Source organism: Passer montanus, unplaced genomic scaffold (assembly GCF_014805655.1).
Source record: "Passer montanus isolate IOZ18808 unplaced genomic scaffold, ASM1480565v1 scaffold11, whole genome shotgun sequence".
NCBI classification, from domain to species: domain Eukaryota; kingdom Metazoa; phylum Chordata; class Aves; order Passeriformes; family Passeridae; genus Passer; species Passer montanus.
The window spans coordinates 1,935,405-1,959,801 of NW_024357613.1; the positions used below are offsets into that span (position 1 = coordinate 1,935,405).

The following is a 24,397-nucleotide window of genomic DNA, read 5'->3' on the forward strand; positions in this document are numbered from 1 at the left end:
CATCTGATAGTGGTCATTACTGTCTCTGACTGAAAACGTTTGGTTGGTTGTGCTGTATTAGAGCACTGAAAAATATGGGTACAGCACTCAAGATAGGTGATTGAAACGTGTCTTCCCCTTTCTAGGGGAGAAAGAGTTAAGTAACAGAGGAAAAATGGAGAAGTACCTTTCAAGTGACCAGGACATTCAACTGTAAGGACACATGTCTAATATTCAATAATTCTGAAACTGGTTTTATCTAATGACTATATATATATATATGTTTTAAGTGCATAATTATTTGCTGGGATTAAGATCTGGGAACTAAGTTCTGCCACTTGCGGCTAATATCTCAGCTTCTGGATAAGATTTTACTTCCTTGTTTGTTTGCTTGGTTTCAAATGCCTTTACACAAAAGTGTTCTGTGGCTTAATGCTTTTGATTACTGCAGTAAGGGATGCATGAATTGATTCCTCTTAATCTTGTGTCCAGCCTTTAATCAGTCTTTCCATTTCTTGAGTGAGTTCTTCAAACATCAGGCTGTTGTTCAGGAGGCAAGAATTGTCCTACCTTTGGTGCCTGTGCTTCAAAAAGGGTAGACAGGGTTAACCTGAAGCCCATGGAGGCCTTTTTGATTTCCTGTTTGTTCCATATACCCTTGGTTAAAAAAAGAGAAAAAAGTGAATGAAATGGATAGCTCTTTTTAGGCACTTGTGATTCCTGGGTGTTCTGTGGAAACTCCAGCACTGAGCTGGCTATGATGATTTCCAGCTGCTGTCCTCAGAGCAGCTGGAAGCTGAAGCGACTGTGTTGGTGTCTTCACAGACACATCCATTGCCTATCTTTTCCTATGCTTGAAACCAGTATTTTGATGACAGCACCAGTATTTGATAAGTCGCATTTTATACAGTTCTGGTCTAATACTGTGTCCTAAATTCTCTGGATTTCTACAGTTAGCATATCTTAATTGCAAAAGGAATTAGTGAAATTATTGAGTTCTTACATTATCTACCTTTGAGGCATCTTTATTACTTGACAATTATATGTACTAGTTCAAAGTCTAACAATTCCAAGCTATCTTTTCAGAGCTCCCTGTAGAGACAGCTAAAGATAATTACACTTTTACATCCCCATTCTTTCACTATCTACTCTCTGCTAAATATTTGTTAAGAGAGAAAGAACCAACTTTATTAACTCCCTTACTTGATCTGCCCTTCCTCATAGCTGGATGGGCTAATCTTTTTGCTGTATTGTATCAAGAATAAACCTTCTTTTCCTGTATGTGGTCCCTTGACTCCCTTGGAGGAGCCAACAGAGACCTGTGTAAAGTCAGTGTTTCCCTTATGATAGAAGCTGCTATGTTGTCACATGCAATGGGCCTGAGGATGTTTTCCCTGCAGACTGAGAATTCCTTCTTTTCCTTGATAAATATATACCTGCAGGTTCTTTGCTCATAGTGACTTAATCCTGCTGATGCCATAAGCCATGAAGGTGGACCTTTACTGTCTAAGTTTTGATGTAAGGTGAATGCACAACTGAACACTCTCTTCTGAGCCAGTGAAGTTCCCTTGACCAGCTTCCACATGGGACTAGTTTCTCTCTGATCCTGCTGATGCCATAAGCCATGATGGTGGACCTTTACTGTCTTTTTGATGTAAGGTGAATGCACAACTGAACACTCTCTTCTGAGCCAGTGAAGTTCCCTTGAACAGCTTCCACATGGGACTAGTTTCTCTCTGCTTGAAACTGAGATGGCATCTCCAGTTTGCCGACTGTAGTTTTCATTTGTATGGATTTTGTATTTCCAAGGCCAAATCATGAAGTACAAGGATGTGTGAATTTCAAAATGTTCTTCTTTCATGTTTGTGCCTTCAGTTATTTAAGCTGGTAGCTTCAAATAATGATTATTTGATGTAGCACAAAACCAACTCGAAAATTTTTCAAAATCAAGTTTCCAAACCTGGAGCCAAGAAAAGGAGGTGAATGTGGTCATTCTTTGTCTGTTCCTGTTTCATCCCAATATTTTTAAGTGACTGTCAAATTTAAGGGAAGCATCATAGGAACAGATATTTGAAACATTGTTGAGTTCCTGTACGTATTGTTAAAATGTATGTCTTTGGAAATGTTACAGGCAGTGGAAAGGTGACAGTGTTAGTTTACATGTAAATAGCTAGAGGAAACCAGAGAGGGAAGGCATTCTACAGATATCCCAATTGTGGGAACAGCTTTAGTTAAAGCTCACAATCAGCCATGACACAAACGCCTTGAGAGGACTATCTTTAATTAGTTCTAATCTTCACGAAAAAGATTAGTTTTCTCATCAATATTTATTCATTTCATGGCAAGAATACTACTCAAACTGAGGCATGGACAGTAAAAATAAATGCTGGCTATAATTAACTTGAGTATTTAAATTTAGGGGAAAATACTTATGTAAATATGAGGACTTCAAATGCTGCTTACAGAATTACAAAGAAATCTAATTTTGTCTGGAAAATGAGTTTTTCCTTATGAGATATTTTAAGGTGTTTAAATTATGGCTTGCAGAAACTATGGAATATTAAAATTAATTTATTAAAATACAGCACATTTAAAAACCTTCAAGTATGTAATCCCTACTTGCTACATAAATTTGCTGAATGTATACTGATTCTTTTATATAATCTTTCATCGGTGTTATGACAGAAGGGAAAATAGCTCACATTTCTTCTTCATAAATATTCACATTACTAGTTTCCTTGATTTTGTGTAAAAAATTATTTATTCACTGGAAGCCATATAAATCAGGCTAATAGGAAAAAAACTTTCTATTGCAAGTTCTAAATGTCATCCTGTAAAGAATCTCATTTCATTCCAGAACAGCTACTTAAACAACCAGGAGTTTGGGAGTCTGGAACTCAGACCTCAACTTGCAAAGAGCATCCAAACAGGAAACTTAATTGGGGGAAAAAAAGAATTTGCAAGATTGAATTTATGCAGTTGCAAATTTAGAGTAAGCAATAGCAAGAAATGGTATCATAATTAAAAGTATTCAGAGAACATAAGATTATTTGTACTGGAGAGGATCTCTAAAGATTACCTAGTTCCACACCTTCTTCTAGGCCATGTTTCTTGGAGTCACATCCAGCCTGCTCTTGAACACTTACAGGGATGGGGCATCCACAGCTTCTCTGGGCAACCTGTCCCAGTGCCTCACCACCCTCACAGTGACAAATTTCTTCCTGATATCTAATCTAAACATGAAATATCTATTTAACTATAAGTCTTTCCTTTTAAAGCCATTCTCCCTACTTCTGTCACTATGTGCCCTTGTAAAAAGTCCCTCTCCAGCTCTCTCACAGCCACCTTTGGGTGCTGGAAGGTGTTGTAGGATCTCCCTGGAGCTGTCTCTCCAGAGTGAACAGCCCCAACTCTCAGCCTGTCTCCATAGGAGAGGTGCTCCAGCCCTCTAATCCATCTCTGTGGCCCTCATCTGGACCCCTCAATTTTATTTTTTTTCTGCTAAGTAAGAACAGAAATTTATAACTTAGTAGAATTGCTAGCTCAGAAAGTGTGTGGCATCTACAAATATCTGAATGTTACAATGAGAAATAATAATGTATGTAATCTGAAAGTACAGGCAAACGAAGCTCAGAGGAAAGAAGGAATTGACACATTTTTGTATGTGTAGTGTGTAGTTGGTGTAAGAAGTTACCCAAGAAATTTCAGGAAATACCCTGTTTAAAATGATGATATTTGAATGGAAAAATTATTGCCCCAAATGACACTTCACTGCATAGAAATCTGGCATGTCTGAGTCCTCCAGTCTTTACTCAGCAAGCCTTTAACTCACTTCAGAAGGGAGTTTTGTTGTTACAGGAAGTGAAGGATGTAATGATCTGTTTCTAGCCTGCCACAGTATAAATAACTATTAAAATAGTATTTCTTTTTGTATTTTATATATTATAATAATATAAACATTATTAAATCATCATCAGTGTTACTGGACTGTGGAATATTTAATAACATTTCAGTTCAAAAGTAAACAACTTCTCTGTAGATGTTAATACCTTTTTTCTGAGCAGCATGGCTCTTCAAATATGTTAAGTAACATAAGTGGCAGTAGACAGGGAAAAATGTTGTTTTTCTGCATTGACATTTTTTTGCAACAAATCCTCTTCTCAGGAATTTCATTGTTCACAAGGGGGGAAAATTAATCTACAAAGAAGCTCAGCTAGTTGTAATAAGATGATTATTACACATCTTTATATCCCACTTGATAGTTGGTATATCTTAATTCTTTCTTTAAAACTGTGAAAAAGAAAATCAAACCCAATAATCTGTCATTTGTGGGTTTGGTATCTAAGCATAAAATGCATTTAGGCGCTTGGTATCATTGCATAAAGTGCAGGGAAGATTTTGTTCTTAAATACATGACTCCTTCGTGGCTCTTGCAGTGCTACCATCACTTCTCCAAATCTCTAATAACGTTTTGAGGCACGGAAAACTGCCAGTAGTCATTGTTGACATCTGTAACTTAGTTTAGTAAGGGAGTACTAGTTAATGTAGAAATAATATCACTGCAGAATTAATATACAGGAACTGCCTAAGTAGTGCCTTCATTGTGTGATGCTTCTTAGTCAGAGCCCTCTGTACATTGGTCTAATTACTACTGTAGATTCCCAACATCATTATTATTTGATTAATATGTAATTTATTTCTCAGATTTGTCAGTAATATCAACACAACACCCAGACTCTTGTATTCCCCTTCCTTCCTTTCCTCACCAATGCACAGCAACTCATTTCTTTCATTTTTCGCACATCATAATTTAATATTTACCCACGGTAGCTTGCTACCAAAGGAACAATTATTTCCTAATCACTTGCCTTCGGGGGGTTCTCCACTTGTGTCTGGGGAAACAGGGCACTTTGGGAGCGTGTCTGTGTCTCCTTTGTAAGGCCAGCCCCGTTGTTAGGGCAGGGCGCTGTGTGCTGAATTCTAATGCCGGAGGCAGCGTGTTCGGAGGGGCGGTGCTGGCGGCGGCTCGGAGCTGTGGCGGCTCCGCGCCGTGCCCGGGGAGCGCCTCATCCCCGGGCTGGGCCTCATCCCCCGGGCTGGGCGCGGAGCTGTGGCAGCCCCGCGCCGTGCCCGGGGAGCGCCTCATCCCCCGGGCTGCTCGGCCCAGCAGCCAGCCGCCTCACGTACCCTCCTGTACACATTCAGTATTTAGGATTTGCAAGCGGGTGGTTGTGTCCGTGCAACAGAAGTGCATTGGCATTGATTTTTGCGTGCATTTTGTAAGAATGTTTAAAATTCACCCCTGCTTGTAGTAGGTCTTATCCCGGATTGACAGAGGACTATGTAACAGGGGTAACTATGTATGGAAAACTTATTTTTGAGGAAAATTGTAGAAAATTTTCAAAGGTAGCATGTTATGATAAAATATACTTAAACCACAGAGAAGGTACCTTTAGTTCTGGTACTAAGGTTGTGATTTTAAATTAACGCTGGATTAGCTATCTGTCTCTGTCAAGACTATAATAAAGATCTTTTGTTGCAATCCATCATAGGGCTTTTGTGTTATACACTATACCTAGAAACTGTTAACAGGGAGACTAGATTAATGCAGAGAGAAAAAATGTCATCAGATAAAACACAGGTCTCAAAAAGCAATTTCAAGTTCCATACTATGTTATGCATTAATACATTTTTAGCTTTTGGGGAAAAGAGAAAAACTTGTAATCAAGAATTAATTTAAGCATTCTTGGCTGTACCTAAATTAGAACCCAGGATACTTCCAAAATTCTTATTAATCAAATGACCTGACAGGAGCTCACTAGGAGAAAATTAATGAATACAGGCTATTCTGAATAATTTCTAGTAATGCTGATAAGAAATTTTGCAGCTCTTTTTCTAATCTTACATATAACAATTTTTAAAATATTTCTACTTTGAGGTAGCCATAAGTGTATGTACATGTATGTTATGCAAATATATTGTACATATGCTCTTTATTTTTTAAATTAACTTCTTCAGAAAGCTTAATAGAAATACAGGTCCAAGAAGTCACTATTTTTTCTGATTAATATCTTAACAATGAAGTGTGACGTGGTGATGTGGTTCCATATGACTTAGATATTTCTCCATTAATATATGGACACATTTGTTTAATCTTTTTTTAAAATTTTTTTGTTAACTATCATTGCAACTTTTGCCAGTTGGGGTCTAATGATTCACATCTTTTCTGGGAACAATTCACAAGATTGATTTTATAAGTCTTCTCTGTAATTTAGTGCTATGTTGGAAGGAAAGAAATTGGTAATTAGTATTTTGTGCCTTTAGGGTTTGGATTTGAAGAATGCAATTCTATTCTATCCAGTTTCTGGTTATTTACTGTTTTGTAACTTTAAAATATAACAGGTCATTAATGGATTGGGTCATCATACCTGTAAGAAAAGTTTTAGTTTCAAGATACTGAGAAGTAAAATTATAAGGAAAATTAAGCTTAAATACCAATTAATTCACATCTAACATCTGGAAATCCTTAGTGGTGTATTTTAATTTTTAATAGACCTAGGAGAGTTTTTTTCATCAGAAATTTTAGTCTTTGTGTATTCTATGCTTTTTATGTTATATGTATTTTGGAAGGAAGCTGTTATACAAAAAAATTTAATATAATTTTCTTATTTCTATTTTTGCTTAACATACCTAATGTGAAGGGAATTTGTCAGTCTAAATGTTTCTTGCAGTAGACCTGCTAAACATCTAAGTTTGTTCCTTGAATTTTCTTTGTAAGCCAGAAGTGTAACTGGCTTAGTGCCTTATTGCCCCCAGCAGTCCTGCTGTTCAGAGTAGGTAGTGTTGGACTTGATTTGTCTTTAATTTATTTTTTAATTTTTCTAAGAGCATTTTGATGTAAATAACTTCTTTATTAAGGTGAACAGAGATATTTTTACAGTTATTGGCAAGATAACTGCAGTAATGATAGCTGGATTTTTTTTTTCTTTTGCTATAGATTTGATAAAGTTGACATGAATGACTCAAAAGACACCATTGTAAGATGGAAGCTGTTGGGAAGGTAGTGGGAAATAAAGGAAGTAACATTTGATGCTTAATAAATTGACAAATCAGTAGGTACTTGTTTATATTCTGGAAAATCATAGTTGAAAACAAAGGAAAAAACTTCAGTTATGTGAAATGAAGCTGAGTTTACCCTTGTATAAAGGACCTGTCTTGAAAAGCCACAATTAGTAAGCTGGTTCATTCTGAATTGTTTGTGAATTCCATTTCATTAATAGGAATTCTGCTTAACAATAGGGATGAGATTTGCAAAATGCACATGCTGTTTATTTCACCCTATTGCATTTTGCACTCGTATTGGGGAAAAGAAACCAATATTGACCTGAATATTCTCACTTTGTATTTAGGATACCTTAAGCTTTTGCTCTGTACATGTCATCAGAGTGAAATTTTTCATGAGGGTTTGAAGAGAGAAGGGGAGGGGAGGAATGTATAAATGATGGTGACAAGCCCTCCCACCTGCATACTGGGACAAAAGGGGCCAGAGGCAGCCTGAACAAAACACAGGTGGGAGGAATTCCAGACAAGTCAGTGGGAACGCTGAGGAAAGCCCAGAGTTAAAGAGCAGGTTGTAGCCAGTGTGGAAAGGTAAATGATTTTCCCCAGCAGAATGGGAATGGTGTGCAAGCCCTGAGGGCTGGACTCACGGGGTGGGGAGTGGTTGCTGCCTGCTATGATGGTGTATTTTGTTACACAGAGCTCATTGACTTGACCCGGATTGCAGCTTCACTCGCTGAAAATATGCTGGTGTTTCCTCTCAAATTGAGGTAGCCCCTGTAATTATGAACAGATATGTCAACTTTCTCCTCTGAAATGCCACTGCTGTTTCTGTTGATGAGGTTGTACTTGGTGCATTGCTGCTGGAGAGTCGTATTTTGCACTGTTGCCCATACTGAGAACTCTGGTGACACTGCCTCACCAGAGCCATCTTGGTGACAGTGGATATTTAAGATTTTCTTGAAAAGCTAATTTATCACAGATAAAGCTCTTAAAAGTCAGCATACAAATTATTAATCTCTCAATTTCTTTTGACCCATAGCTTGCCAAAATTGCCTTCACTTTGATGATACTAATTCATGGTAGTCACAAGCTGCACAGGGTTTAAAATACAGCTTTTTCTTTTCCAGTCTAAAAAAAAATTATTGCCCTTTTTTTCATTTGTTTAGCTAAATAAATATCAAACTTTTAAATTTTGACAAGAAAGTACATGCGGTTGTAGTTTGTGTCTGTGGTCAAATCCAAATTGATTTTCAAATATTTTTTGTGTGCTTTAAAGATGTGTGTGCGGGTGTGTGTGCAGATGTGCATACAGGCCTGGGGAGAGACTGTAGTCTTATGATACACATCTGAGAGAAAATTGGCTGGATGATAGTAGCTGAAAAATAATTTTTAAACACTGTAATTATGCCTTAGAGATTAAGTTGTACTCAAGTCCTACCTGTACTTGTGACTGTGCTCTCTTTTCTGCTTATCTGATGTGACAGATGTGCTGAGAACAACTTGTTCAATAGGAGGAAAATACTGATTGCCCCAGACAATTAATACAATACAGAAGTCACTCAATATTAAATACAGAATAAATATTGCATATTAATTTTAAACATATTTTATAGCTATATGAGGTATGTTGTTTTTCACAATCTGTTAATTACTGTCTTGCTAATAAAATGCTTTCCTATACAATGTTATTGAGCTAGAGCCTTCAGTGACCCATTGGCATATTAATCTATCCCCAAATAATCTTTTCATCAGTTCAGCAATAGAATATTTAGAGAATGTTTTGAGAGATTGTTGTTGTTATTACAGTATTTTTCATATTTGTAACTACAAAGGAAATATGAAATATTTTAGTGGTGACTCTGTGGTTTAATGAAAAAAGAAGTTATCAACTTCCATTCTATGGTCTTTATAGCACTGCTCCTTAGGTCCACCACACTCTTGTGAGTAGAGACAGCACTGGAGGAAACAGCATGAAACAGGGGAGGTTTAGATTGGATGTCAGGAAAAGGTTCTTCACACAGAGCATGGCTGGGCACAGGAACAGGCTCCCCAGGGAAGTGGTCACAGCACCAAACCTGTCTGATTTCAAGTGTTTGGACAACACTCACAGGCACAAGGTGTGATTCTTGGAATGTCCTGCGCAGGGCCAGGAGTGGGACTTGATGATCATATTGGATTTCTTCCAGCTCAGGATATTCAATGATTCTATAAATGTGTAACAACTTTTTTGAGTAGACAATCTAGTATAGGTGGTCGTAAGATGCCAGTGATTCATTTTATGCTCGTTCTTAAAGAGCAGTGATGTCAACATCACCTTCCAGTAATATATTCCACACTTATTTTCTTTCACATGTTTTTTTAGTTGCAATAAAGTCTTTTCCTACTTAGTTGAAGTTAGAAAAAAATTTTGAAAGTGAGTTGCAGAACACTGAGATTTGAGGGAAATATTCCAAGGAGAAGGTTTTCCATTCTGTGACATGGCTCACAAACAGAAAGGATTTCAAAACTGTAATTTTAACACATTTCTGTTGAATTGCCAATTTAAGATGTCAGTTGTCATCTTGTCAGATCTGAGATGTATGCTTTAAGGGATGTTAATTGCCTTTAGAATTTTAAAATTGTTGTGTTGACTCAGCAGTAGGTGGTTGTGGCCTACTTTGTTGAAGGACACCACACTGTAGGTGTCTGTTTCTTCTTAAACTTGTACCTGATCTTGATCTTGCAGTGAGAGCTGCAGAAAAACAGGGAATACAAATTCTTTGCACATTTGCCTTTCATGTTAGAGGAGTGCATTTTAAGAACTTCATCTTTGGATTTTCTGCAACTGGTAGATTTATGATGTCTTGTAATGCAGTTAAAAGAAAATTTGCCAGGAGAATGAGCTTGTTTTTTTAACTTATGCAATTCTAATTTTATCAGATTTGTTAACACATTTAAGGTTTTTTTATTATCTTGTGTATAGCGTAGATGCAGTTAGCACGTGATTATGTAAGCAAATATAAAAATATTATATGTTCTATTTGTGTTTCCTAGGGTGGGTGGGGGAAGTGTTAAATTGATTGTTGCATTTGAAACTGTGGTCTGTTCTGCCAGCAGCTGGAACGTGATCAATTAAATGGGGCACATGAAAGGCGTTGCTGTTCCATATTGTTAAAGGAAAATTACAAGTAATATTGTAATACTGAGGCCCAAAGATATACTCTAGAAATGGCTGGAAATAAATTTGGCTCCATCAAAGCAAGGGCATTCAGTGCTGGATTATTAACATATTATTGAAAAAATAATGGATTGATATCTTTCACTAATGCTAAGAAAATAATGACATTTTTAGTAAGGATGAAATGTAACCTAGTCAGAAGTAAACTCCCATTAATAAAAGCCATGTGATCATGAAATTTCATGAGTCATCTGAAAATGAAACTGAAGCACAATTTAATTTTTAGTTAAACTGTGGGGCAGGTCAGTTCACTTTCCCCACTTTATTGTTATGATTTCATTCTCCTCATCTTCCTGTACTCGTTAGAAAACCTGAATCGTTACTGTGACCACTGACATCTCAGATTTTTCACAAGCTTCTAGTAAGTCACGTAACATTTTTCCACACACCTTGCAATTCCAAATATTTCTCCGGGAGGGTGATAAGGGAAAGTGGTACCTTGTTTCCTCCCCCGCTGCTCCCCAGTGCCTTCTCTGGGCACCGCAGCCGGGGACACTGTCCTGCTTGGAGCCAGGGATCTCAGATTTTTCACAAGCTTCTAGTAAGTCACGTAACATTTTTCCACACATCTTGCAATTCCAAATATTTCTCGGGGAGGGTGATAAGGGAAAGTGGTACCTCGTTTCCTCCCCCGCTGCTCCCCAGGGCCTTCTCTGGGCACCGCAGCCGGGGACACTGTCCTGCTTGGAGCCAGGGCTGGGGGCATGGGCAGGTACCCTGAGAGCAGGTTCTGCCAGCAGGCCTTGAGAGCTGTGACACAGAGAGGTCTCACTCACCCCCTAAGACCCCTAACAGCTGAAGAGGACTGTGCAACACACTCAGCAACTTGGTTTTTTTGATAAAAAGTGTGGTCACATCTCATTAAGGCTGCTCTTCTGAAAACATTTTAATTAGCTGTCTTTTAGTGCCGTTGTTCTGCTAGTTTTTTAAGTAATGGGAACTAATTGAAAAGCAACTCGAGCATTTTACCTAATTCATGAAAAACCACATATGAAAGCATAGTAGCTTAACAAAAACATTCGGCATAACTGTTATGTACACACAGTTGTATTCTGTACTCACACTCCAAGCATATGTGAGGGGGATGAGTTTGTGCCAGCCATTGTGCAACTGAAGCAGCAAAGGGTTTTGCAAAGAAGATTAGAGTTGGCTTCTCAAGTGGATTCAGAGTGCTTCAAAGGATGTATGGGAAGTGGGGCAGAAGAGTTTTTTCAATAGTGGCTCTCCAAAAGACATCGGCATCTCTTTGTAAAGAGGAGTTTCATTTTAAGATCACTATGGAGTAAAGTACTTCCAGTTAACTGAGAGCAAACTAGTGCCACTTCACTTCAGAAGAGCTGCCTCCAAAGATTTGCATGGAATTGCAGGGAAGAGGAGGTTTGAGGATTGCCTTGCCTGCCTTCCTTCTGAGCGGGGAAGCAGCGGAGCTGAGGGGAGGGAGCCCTGTGTGACAGGAGAGCTGGAAACCTCTGAGGAGGTGTCATGTAACCTCTCAGCCAGGGATGCTCCGTGGCACTGACAAGCTGCTTCGCTCTTCTGCCTGGCTGGGTTATGAACACTTTCCAGGGCTTACTTGGGAGTGACATGGTAACAGGATTTCATGATCTAGGAATGAATTTTTCCTTTGCTGCCTCAGTGGCTTGGATAATGCATGGTTTGGGAGCTGGGGTGGGGGGGAAGAGCGCGGGGCGAGTGTATATGCTTTTTTTTTTTTTTCATTTTCCCTAAAAGATATAAAAGATTGTAACAATGCCTCTTTTTTTTCCTCTTTCACAGCTCTAAAGCTATATAATAAACATATTGATTTCAGATTTTTTTCAGCTTTCTTGTTATGAACGACTTTAGGGAAACTATCTTTTATAGGAGTGAAGAAATTGCGTGAGCACAGTAAAGTTGCATTTGCTGTTGCACACCTGTTACTCCCTGTGTTGGGATCACTAGTTACAATTGGGGAAGGAATCATCAAGACCTTCTAGAGGTTACAACAAACTGCAAAGAATATGAGGTCCGTAGTGGACAAATTACCAGCAGGTACTTTTGTTGTATAGAGCATCCTGTGGCAATTCCTTTCAGAATTTATTAAACATTGTGTGAAATGCCTTTTCCTTTGTTTGAAGCATGATTAAGTGGTATTTTCCTTTGTTGCCTCCCTTGTTTTGTTTCTGTGGGAATCTGGTAAATATCCTCTCTTTAGGCTTTGCATAGCTTTCAAACATTAGGAATATTTTTGAAGGTGTCAGTTATATCTTCTGTTGTTTGTTTCCCTTCCAAATTTATTCCTCTATAAAAACTACACCTTTTAGCATACTTACTGCTCCTACTGCTACCTTTTCTTGTTATACTATGAGTTTGCGTAGGACAGCCACAACAGCATTATTCAAATATTAGAAAATGTTGAAAGTGTGAAATTTTTCTGTGAAAATGTTTATTTACGTGTTTGGACATCTTTAAAAGACTTGTCTACTTGGTATTTATACAATACTGTCATTAAAGCAGTAATCAAGAAAGGGCTCAACTTTGGAATTAATATTTAATTGCTTCTGTAGAACATTGCTCATGTATCATTTGTTGTGTTTGTTTGACAGGAACAGAACTTTATTTTCTGTTGGGGAACCATGATAACCAACCTGTTGTTAAGCGTTCATGAACACTTTTTCATTGCTTCTATCTGAGACAGTGTTCGGATTTGCACTTTTTATTTTATTTGGTTTGTGTGTAAAGTTTAGCTTTTCAGGACTTAGCTAGAAAGTTTTGGGATGTCTAGAAAATAAAAGTAAATAAAAAAGCATAGAGTATTTTGATTGTTCTGTCAAGAAAATAAGGATGGTAGACATGATGTTAGAATGCAATGAATGAGATGCAATCGGATCCTGGAAACACAGAGCTGTTTCTCAGGTGCACTTAAGGATCCCACCTGGGTCCCTCAGCTATGAGCCCTGGCTTCAGTGAAAGAATATACTCCCAGGAAAGCAGGCAAGGAGAAATCTAAGCAGTCTGCGAGGTGAAAATACTCCTTTACAGTCACCTTTGCGTCTTCTAATTCACTGTGCCATTCTAGGTCAGCAAAATTTCAGCTCTATCTTATCCTGTTATGCAAAAAAACCCTCTCAGTTTTGACCAAGTAAGAATAACAGTGGCTAAATATATACTGTAGGGAAAGTGCATTCTGTGGCTCAACACAAAGCCCTGGCTGCATCTTGGGAACATTTTGGGGTAAAACTTCTAAGCAGAGAACATATGAAACAGGTAAGCTGGATGGTTGAGGAGCTGCATATGGGTTGCGTTGTGGAAAACCTGTTTTCCTTTGGTCTGGAGAAAGTGTGATCTCTTCTGCAGTGGGAAAGGAGAATAAGTTACACCAACATTAAATGTATCCATTCTCTGTATATCAAGTGGGAGTCTTGTCAGAGTGTTACATGACAAATGGAAAAATACAGAATTTTAGGGAATCAGCTTTTTGTGAAGAAGAATTTTAGTAAACGGGTCTTAATAAGCAGCACTAATAAGATGAGGGATGTAACTTGCCCTCTGGGAAACTCCTTCCAGTCAGTGTCATGGGTGCAGAAAATTACCAGCCTGGGATTCACAGCCTGAGACAATTCTTATGCTGTCTGTAGAACTAGTAAAGATTCTTGCTGTATTTACCACTTGGATTTGAAAGTTGTGAAGGGGTAGGATTTCTGAGTCCTGGAGGGTATTGCACTACAAGTCTACTGTGGAGACTTTTATATTTGGAAGATGCACTGTTAGCTGAATTAATTGTCAGTAGCAGTGCAGGGGAAAGGACAACATCTTCTCCTTTCCTACCTTGACTGTGTATGATTTAGAAGTGATGTTCAGATTAGAAGGGTGACTCCTGCTGGTAGCATGACACAATGAATGAGTCATACCTACCTTTTGACTATAATAGATGACAACTAGTTCAACTTTGACCTCATAACAAAAGGACTTTTTGTTGGACTTTGCTTGCACTGAATAAGGAAGTAGTCCATCAAGAACACAATCTTTCTCTAATGGTTTTGGACTGCAGATATTTTCCTGTCTTTTTTAAGGGGGTGGGGGGCTTAGGAAAAAACAAAAGCCGTAAAAATTATTTGTCACTTCAGTCACTTCAGGAATCTGAATTGGGTAAAGATTTAAAGAGAGAGAGTGAAATAATCTTTCTTCGGGAAAAGAAGAAAATATTTAGGTACTTACAGAGCAAGGAATTCTGTCAGTACAATGGAGCTATTTTTATCTGTTAGGATTAGTCAATTTAACTTCAGACTTAACCTGAATTTAAAATATTTACAATTGGAGTTATAACTGTGTCTGTTTTCTTTGCAGGTTTGCTGGTCCTCTGATACATTTCAGAATGCCGCTGGTAAAGAGGAACATAGACCCCAGGCACTTGTGCCACACAGCTCTGCCCCGAGGTATCAAGAATGAGTTGGAATGTGTCACCAATATTTCCTTGGCAAATATAATCAGACAACTGAGTAGCCTAAGTAAGTACATTGTCTTAATAGCTGTTTTCAGAACTAATATATTTTACAGTCACTGTGTTTGAAGTACGAACAACTTTTCAATTTCTCAGTAGAAAATTGTCACTAGGTCTGGAATGTAGTGCTTTGTGGGTGGTGTCTAGCATGGATGTCTGTGAAAGAAAACTAGGGCCTTTTCTAGCAGCACATCTTAAAACACTTCATCCATATATTTCTGTTACCAGAGGAATATGACAAGAAAATTAATTAATGGTAATTAATGAAGTCAGTAATTGCTAACCTTAGAGCAATTCTTGAGTAGGGAATATGACTTAATGAGTAATATATCACTGGTTGCTTAATTCTCTCCACTTAAACCCCTGGCCATGTTTTGGTCATTCAGGAAAAAAGAGGAGTTACCTTTTGAAATATACCCAAAACTGTAATTATTATATGGTATTTAAAATAGTTGTAGATTTTTCTTCCTTCTTCTCTCTCTGTCAACAATTGTACCCTTGGTGCACTTCAGAGGAGTGAATACTTTTCAAGCTGTGAAACTCTGAAGGAGTTTTGCTGAAAAGGCTGATATCTGGCTTGTTTTTTCTTTAAGTTACAGCATCTTAATAAGTTGTTAGATGGAGCAGCATGATCACATTTTGAATTTCCAATACTGCAAGTGCTTTTTAACCACTAGGACACTACTAAAACTACCAACATATTAAATATTTAAATGTGCATGTATATACATCTAAAACGTGAAAAGTCTTTTTCTTAGAGTCACAGGTGATGTAGCCTAACTTGTTGATTAGATTGATTTAATTTTTGGTTTGATAATACCCTGTATGGTGTCTGTTGTGGCAGCCTTTCAAAGCTGTTAGGGTGCCATTATGTGGAAGACTTAATTGAGGACACTGAATTATGGAATTGAGACAGGAATGCTTACAGCACACAAATATGAGCATTATTAATATAGCTACAGCAACAAAGGAAAATAACTATTTGAATACTTTTCAGTGAACCAGGAGCATATCATATCAGGATGCAGTATATCCATGGATACATTCAGATCACCATCTGTGGTTTTGCTTCATTCTGCCAAAAGCCCTTCCCAAACTAGTTGCTCATGTACTAGCCTTCCCTTCCAAGTCACTTATTAATGTTGTATTAGTTGTTATTAATGTTGTATTAGTTCATTTTAGTTTGCTTATTTTAAAAATTCTTACTTGATTATAAGCTTCATCTGAGGAATTTGCTTTTGTAGGTGGTATGCCACATATATATTTGGCATTTTCATTTGGAAGTATTACTTGACCCTAAAAAACCCAACAGTAACTTCTAACTCAACAACATGGTCTCAGATTCACCTGTTGAGATTCAGCTGCCTTTGCTATGTTATCTTGGCATACAGACCTTATATCTGATGTTGTATATGCTGCTGATTGTGAGGAGGTCAGGGTGAAGCAATACTAGAACAGAAAGAACTCAAGGGAGAAAAACATAAATTAAGAATATCCATTGAATGCTCACACGTTTATTACATGGTTTGCCTAACATATAGCACAGAGAAACACTTGCAAGGGAATGTAACCATATCTGTGTGTAACTCCTCATTGTAAAAGCAATGTGGTTCTTCCCTGAAACATGCATTCATGTGTTTATACCAAGTTTTTATCTGATACTCTGTGTGTTTTCAACAAAAACAAAAACCCAAACTTTTTTCCTACAATTGAAATGGAACGTGTTTTGCAAACTAGTCCTTATTTCTCAGCAGTGCTAAAGACTTTTCTTTAAAAATGGGGATCATGTTACAAAGGTTTGGGTACTTGTGAAAGTATTTTGTTCCAGAATTCTTTTAGCTTTTCTGCCTATTTATGCTAGGAGCAATACAAATCCGAAAATACTCAGGAGTTCTGGAATAGAAATGTTGTGTCTTATGCTTAAACCCAAATAACCAGTCTTCACTTGGTGTGTCACTGTTAGGGGTGTACAGCAAGGTCTGCTGACATGCAGATGAATTTTAGGAGTTGCCTGTGAGTCACAGCCAGCAGGCATGGTTTTGCAGCAATCCCCTGGCAACCAGCTTCTCTGCAGTCCTTCCCTTTTTGTTTTCCATGGATAATGTGTATCTTTGACAATCAGCCTTTAAGTTGTAGATAAAATGAGCTTTACTCTGAGGGTGGAAACTGAAAGCTCTGGTAGGGTTTAGTTTCCTTTAAACTAAAACTGCTTTTGCTTTTGCTGGTAAAGTTATGCAAATTTAAATGAATGGTCTTTGACCTGATTAACAATCAGTCATCTCTGCCTCTAAGACTTTTCATTTACTTACCCTCAAACAGAGGATCAATCTTCTGCCATTATGGTTATGATTCTCAAAACCAGACCATCTTAACCTTTCTTCTGACATGATATGAAGAATGCTGTCCTGGAATTGGAGCCACCAATAAACAATAACAATAAACAATACCAAAAGTCACTATTGAGAAAAAGTAAGCATAGAATTTTGTCATGTAAGTAATTGGATCTCCATTTTTGGAGATATTAACAACTCAGCTGGATTAGTCAAGTAGCTGGATCTAATTGGATCTGCTTTGCACAGGGTGTTGGACTAGATGACTTTTGGAGGTCTTTTAACCTAAATAGGATTGTGTTTCTATAATCTTGGATACTACATTTAAATAGCATATACAAGCAGAAACAATACCTATGAAATGACAGGAATTTGGTTTTCCTGTGTTTCAGTATAAAATTTAAAGAGCTTTACATCACTATGTCAGTAATAACTACCATGTGTGTCTATAAAAATTATCAAACCTTTCATAGCTTATTTGATGTGCTGCTTCTAATTGTTCAGTTTGAGAAATTTTTTGACCTTTAAAAGAAGTAGAGATCAAAGGACGAAATATTTATTTCTGCTTTGAGTGATAGTCCTTGCCTTTATCCCTGAAGCATGAAAACATGTCAGTCTGTCATGATACAACATACAAAATTGCCAGCAGGTAATTTTTTCCCCCATCTATTCCCAGTCTTCTCTTACTTCATAAAAGGATCTGGTTTCTGACAGCTTTTCTTAGCACTGTGGCAGAACAGAAACTCTCTGGACAACAGCAACAGCTGTCTTAGTTTCCTAGCCATTCTTCTCTGTATTTCTTTCTTTCTAACAGTATCTGCTTTGAGGAAGTGCTTACCTCATGTTTGCAGCAATATTGCACATACATCAGTGCTCTCTATACGTCGCTGTATGTCAGGCTATAACATTCCCGCATACATGGAACACAACTGATGGCATTGTGCAGCTGTGCCATTGTTAGAAGGCAGATAAATAGTTCTCTTGTGTGCATGTAGCCTCCTCATTTTGTACACAGCTATTGACCAATCTTGTTTCTCCTTTTATTCAGCTGTTCCATGGAAACAGAATCTCAGTACCACAGAAGAAACCTAACTGATGGGGTTTGTTCTCAGCCCCAGTCTCTGACACCTCCATCTAGGGAGGAGAACATTTCTCTTTTTGCATATGTGCCTTTAATGAATATTTGTATTGCAGGCATTAAGACTAGGCCTTTTATTCAATCATAGCAAGATGTCATTCCTCATTTTTTTCATTTACCTCTGCATAACCAAAGAGAATGCTGAATAATTCTGCTGGAGTGCCTTACATGTTAGTGAAAACAACTTTCACTTAACACTGAAGCTTTTGTAGCCTTTTCCCTCTTTCTGTATTTTCTGTGTCATATATAGATTTTTAATGTGTTTGTCTAATTCTTTCTTTTCCTTACCTCCTATTTGTTAGTTTTCAGGAGTGAAAGCCTGACTTCGGAGCAAATAATTTCTCCCCCTTATTTTTTCTTCTCAGAGGTGCTTAAGTTTTCTTTCTTATTTTTTGCTTACCATGCCTTCCCCGAAAGTGTTCATCTTGTGAGAGGCACTTTTCTCTTATGTTGTGAGAAACACTTTTTCAGCTCAGGAAAACCTTCAGTTTGTCATGACTTAAGACATTAACATTCAGTAAGTGGGAAATATTTCTCCAGAAATACCTAGCTGCAAGGTGTTGGGACTGCAACTAATTTTTGGAACCAGGCCTCTTGAGCTCAAAGACCAACCTCTCTCTTCACCCTGAGTGAACAACATCTTCAGCACTTGTTAAGGTTCCTGCATGCTGCGTGACTGGAAGTAAATCTCTGCAGATCTGCAGCTAGAGCTTCAGTCAGTATTCCAGAACCCCTGTGTTGCATCTTGCCCTGCCCATCCTCCTTCTCAGTGTGTTCAGGAAGACATTCATTGTGAATTTTCTTCATTAGTCACTCCTCTTTATTCATTATTGCTACAATTGCCAGGGAACACAAGTGTCCTTGTGCACAAGGGGGTAAGGAAACTGATGCACTTGAAGACTAAAGGCTAACTCGGCTTGAGAGAGCCACAACCTCTCAAAATCTTCCATCTGATTTCTTGATGTTGTCTTTGGAGCAGTGGCAATGCTGTTTTGTGTCCATCCCAAATGGTAATGAGACGATGAGCGAGGGGTCAGTAAAGTTTCATTGAAAGCAACTGTGTTAGCAGAAAAAAGTCCCACCTGTCATTAATTCTTTGCCTACATAAAGCAGTGAATTCAGGTTATGTTAGAAATGAAAGGAAGAGCAAGACTTCCCTGTGAAATGATCATTAGCACTGCTACTTTTCACATAAGTTCAGCTCTCAGCAGTCTCTTCCACAGATTTCTGAATACATAATGGTAATCTCAGCTAGTTTACTTATAAGGTCCTCAGTGGGTGGTAACAAATGGTATCTCAGACTTCCATGGCTGAAGATTTTTGACTTCTTCTTTTTGGATGTCAACAAGAAGCATCAGACCTGCCCTTGATAAGGCCTTTAACAAAGTTTATTTGATACTTTTGATGCCCTGGTCAGGTTGTCTGATAAACATCTGGTTCAATTTTCCTGGCTAAAGGAATCAAGTTGTCTCCTCAGTACTCTGATACTCCTACTATAATGCTTGTGGACTGCCCTCACATTTTCATAATGAACGTTCCTAATTAGCATCAGTGCTATGTATTTAGTATGTCATTTTACAGAGCTTGCTCAACCATAACCAATGTTCTCAAGGACCTACCAAGGTTCTTAACTCCATGTTCCATCTCCTAGCTTTTAGTCTGTTTCCTAATCACTTAGCTGTGAGAGTGAAATTATCCTGATGAGAAATAAGCCCAGACTTTCAAACTCAGATACATCTCATTTTTCTCAAAAAAGTAAATTATGTAGTGAAGATCTGGAGTTGAATCAACAGGCTATGGATATGTTAAATTATATGTCAGAAATAATGAAGGAGGAAAAGTGTATTAATAGACTTAGAATATCTTTCCTGTTTGGCTGTATAAAGGAGCCTTGGTTATATATTGTGAGTGGCTTATGTGGTAACTAATTATCCTGAGAGAATATTTTCTATTATTGTGTAGAAAAGTGTAGAAAGGATCTATTGTGTAGAAAGGAACTATTCAGTAGTGAATAATGTAATTTTGCATAGTATAGGTATATTGGGAAGAGATTGGGCAGTGGGACATGACAGGTTTTACAGCTACTCTTGTTCTGTACCTTTATTTTTAGAAAATGTAGTGGATAGAAATAGTGTGCAGTGTGTGAACAGGAACAAAATAATAGAAATCAAGGAATGATAGTGTATAGGTGGGTGACAGACTAAATTCTAAGCTTGTTCTTTGAGATATTTTACCAATTTATACAATTTTTTTAATTGACAAATTCATATTTTTAAGCTAATATTATTTTGGGTTTTGTATAATTCAATATATCAATATATTTACTATTTTAATATCAAATATCATTTTAGTGACATAACTCTTTATTATACTTTGTACTTAATAATGTCACCACATATTTAATGTATTATGTATTTTTATAATTTAGTTCAATGATAAATGTGTTGGGTTAGATTTTAGGTTTGTAAATGTTAAAATATCCAAATACACACACACACACACACACCACTGAGCCGCAGAAGTCTGACAGATCAATTAAGGCAATTTTAGGTTTGTAAATGTTAAAATATGCAAATACACACACACACACACCACTGAGCCGCAGAAGTCTGACAGATCAATTAAGGCTAAGTTAATTAAGATCAATACTTCTGGCAAGATTGAACAATTGTCTTATTTTGAGTGTCCTGCTTGCTGCATCTTGCATTGGCCTGAGTTTTGCCAGTCATCCTCTTGAATTTCACAGAAAGATGCTGTTTTATGGCACTGAGCTGTGTGTGGTGGATGTGTTTATCCAGGTACCCACATCAAATGCAGACCACGTTTCACAAAGGCTGCCAATGCCACAGCTGATCTGCAGGGTGCTGCTTCAGGCTGGGCTGCAGTTGAAGGGTTTGGAGCTCTTTTTCTTTAACAATGCAGCAGAATAGTAAAGAAGTGACTTCTTCCACAAGTCCTGGTTCAGGACTGATGTCCCACTTGTTGTCTGAGAGCCTGTAACTAAATCTCTTGGTAACTGATCTAGTGTTGCAAAATGATTAATTTAAATGGCCTTTCCTTAGGGTTTGCCAACAGATACAGCATTGAGAATGCCAGAGTTCAGGTGGATTGAAGGACTGGAGGCTTGAGAGGACTGCTAGTGCATGCCCTGATCCTTGGTGTGGTTCTAAGATTGAACAACACAGTAATAAAGTCTTTGAAGACATTTCTTTGTCAAGCTTTATTTAATTACACTGAAATACTGTCCAGAACCTGCTATGGACATTGTGGTTGACTTCAGTTCATCTGATATGTGCCCAGTCCCCTAGAACAAGATAAAAACCCCATTTCTTTTACCTTAGTATGTTTTCATTTTAGTGTGTTGGATAATTAGCAATTACTCATTTGTGGATAAAAGCCAAGGAGGTTGAACAAATGGTTAAGAAATTATGGGGGGAAATTAGGAGATAAAACAAATTAGAAGGAACATTTGGTGAAAGCAAAGCACTGTAAAACTGATCAGTATTTTTTTTACATTTTATAAGCCAGTGTAAACTTATTGCCATGGTAATGAATGGAAATGGAGTAGGTGATACATATTTTGGTGGTTTTAATTTAAAAAAAATTAGGAAGGCAGTAATCAGTATAATTTTTACTCTATTTTCAGTTAGTAGCTACTAGCTACTGTTCTGTTTTCAGCTCATAGGTCTGTTTTAAAAGTCAGAAAAATAATTGTTCAAAAACCCATCAAAGTACATGCATATTATTGAGGGGAGGAAGGACGAAACATTGTTTCCAAGGCATTTTGTCTGTCACAAAAAAGGATGTTGGCTGACACCAGAGAGAGCTGCATTCCTGTATCCCTTTCTTACTGAAGGTTTAATTGTGATCAGAGCCCTTAGATACGTGAGGAAAAGTTATGAAAAGAATAATCAGGTGAATAATAAATTCCTTAATTAAAACTGAATAATAATGTATCCTCTTATTTAAATTTTTTAAGTGCTCTGTTAATAAAAATAAATGCCAAGCAGGTTTTGCAAATACAGTAAAATAAGTCTTTTCACAGACATTGAATTAATTTAATTGCAGAAGTTTATATTGTCATTTAATTTGGTAGGCAAACAAGACCAGTGATCTTTCTGATCTGGTATTATGTATCCAACTGTGAGCAGGATACTAAGGTGTTAATATTATAATTGCCATGGGAAACTGTAATTCTCTTTATTGTGCTGTGTGAAACAAGAGTAGAGTTTTTCAGTAGGCCCATAATATTGTAAATTTTCTGAAGCGTTAATGATACTTTGGAATATTCATTGTGTATAATGGAATTAATTTTGCATTCTCACTCTTCCGACGTATTACCTAAAAATTATGTGGAATGAGTTCAGCTTTGTTTACTGGAGTGGTTTTTTCTCACACTTTCTTTTACTTATTTGAGTTTGTGCCACTTTGCTCAGTATTATCACCTGTAATTGTGTCCTTTGTAATCCATTCAAAACTGAAGATAGACTCCTGTACAGTACACAGAGATGGCAAGATGAATACTGGGTTATGTGTGTTGTGTACGTATTTATGCATTCACATACAGTATTCTTTGGAATGGCAGTTGTACATTTCACAAAAAGCAAACATTTTGCTTTGCTAGAGGAAGCATTTGGTTAAATATACCTCTGGCTAAATAAAGAGACCACCAACACACAGGTAGGTGGAGACATCATGGTTGGCAGACCACTTCAAACACGACAGGTTGTTTTTAATGTATTTCCCATTTGAGGATTAGTGTTCATAAGCATAGGCAAATTATTCCTTGCAGTATGTTTGTGGCTGTATGCAATGTAATGAAAAGATTTCCAAGACAGATTATTTGCAATTGGAGCTCATTAATGAGGTAGATGAATTTTAAGCCTGATGAAATGATACAGATAAAAATTTAGCCTCAAAATACACCTATAAAAGGGAAGTTACTGGATTTTAAAGCCCAGCTCCTAAATTAATTTTCAATTCTACACCTGAGATTTTATATTTTATTTTAATTTTTGCATGTATATCTCTGAATGTTATGTGAGTTATCTAATTAAAATTAATATTTCTGAACATATTATCTGAAATGCATTAAATTTTTAGTATCTGTGTATTAAAACTTCAACAGTCTTGTTTTTAGTGGATCACATTTTTAAGTAATTTCTCTTGCTTCAGGTACAGGTTAAAGAACATAAACTTTTCAGAGTTTCAAGACACATATTAGAAGGTCTTATGTTAGGTGAGTTGCCAGCTGGGAAGACTTTTACTAACTTCCCATCTATATTTTTCTGTGGACTTGTGCTGTGAGACAAAGGTTCTCAGAGTGGGAGTGCCTTTGATCTGCTTCTCGCTGTGGATATCAGCAGTTGCTCCAAGCATGAGAGCAAGACAGCATGTAGGATATTCCTACCAATCTCCCTGCTTCCAGCATTTTTCAGCCTGGAAGCCTCTCCAGCCAGCTGAGGTTTGTCTGTATTTGCTAATGATCAGTGTGTTTCTTTTTCATGACTTTGTATCATTGGCAAACCTTGATCTCATTTTTTTTTCAAGTAATTTTGCACATAATTAACATGGATCCCAGCATAGAAACTTAGCAAAACTCACCTTTCTCGACTGTGAATACTGGTGACTTACTCCTATGCCCTGTTTTCTACCTTTTGAGGAATTATTTATCTGTGCCACTTATTTTGTATGCCCCATCTGTTAGGTTTTCCCCAAACCGTTTGATTAGGGACTTTCTAAACTCTCTTGGAAATCTCAGTAGATCATAGCTCTCTGTGCACTTCTAAAGCACTCAGAATTTCCTTTTACAAAAGCTGTGCTGTCTCTTCTGTCATGAGTCATCCAGATGTCTGCTAATTCAGTTCTTCATAATGATCTATACTAATTTGTGTGGATGTCAGCCTTATGGGTCTGTAGCTCTCATGCTCCCAAGGTGTTCCATGAAAAAAAATTTGAACCTTGTTGTTGTGTATTTCAATGTGTATAAGTACAATTATTCCTAATATTTGCTGGTCATTATGTTCCTTTAGTTTTGTAATTCTTGTGTAGATTCACAGTCCCTTCAGTTTCTCTGAGCTTCCCACAGTGAGTTCTGGCACCAGGTTCTCTCCAGTTCCCTTTGGTGGACACCAATGGAAGATGTTACATTAGTTTGTTCACAGGATTCTTGCCTTCTCTGTATTCCTTCA

The 24,397-nt window shown here is 37.4% G+C and overlaps 1 protein-coding gene across 3 annotated transcripts in view; it reads left to right on the forward strand.

The window, feature by feature from the left end:
• The window catches only part of WASF1 (WASP family member 1), an 89,080-nt gene that overhangs the window by 45,754 nt on the left and 18,929 nt on the right, over nucleotides 1-24,397 (forward strand). For all 3 annotated transcript variants that reach the window (XM_039727955.1, XM_039727962.1, XM_039727946.1), the window contains exon 2: nucleotides 14,585-14,745. In XM_039727955.1, the coding sequence (XP_039583889.1) occupies nucleotides 14,613-14,745 (133 nt within the window). In that variant the 5' untranslated portion in view covers nucleotides 14,585-14,612. The remainder of the gene's footprint in view (nucleotides 1-14,584; nucleotides 14,746-24,397) is intronic.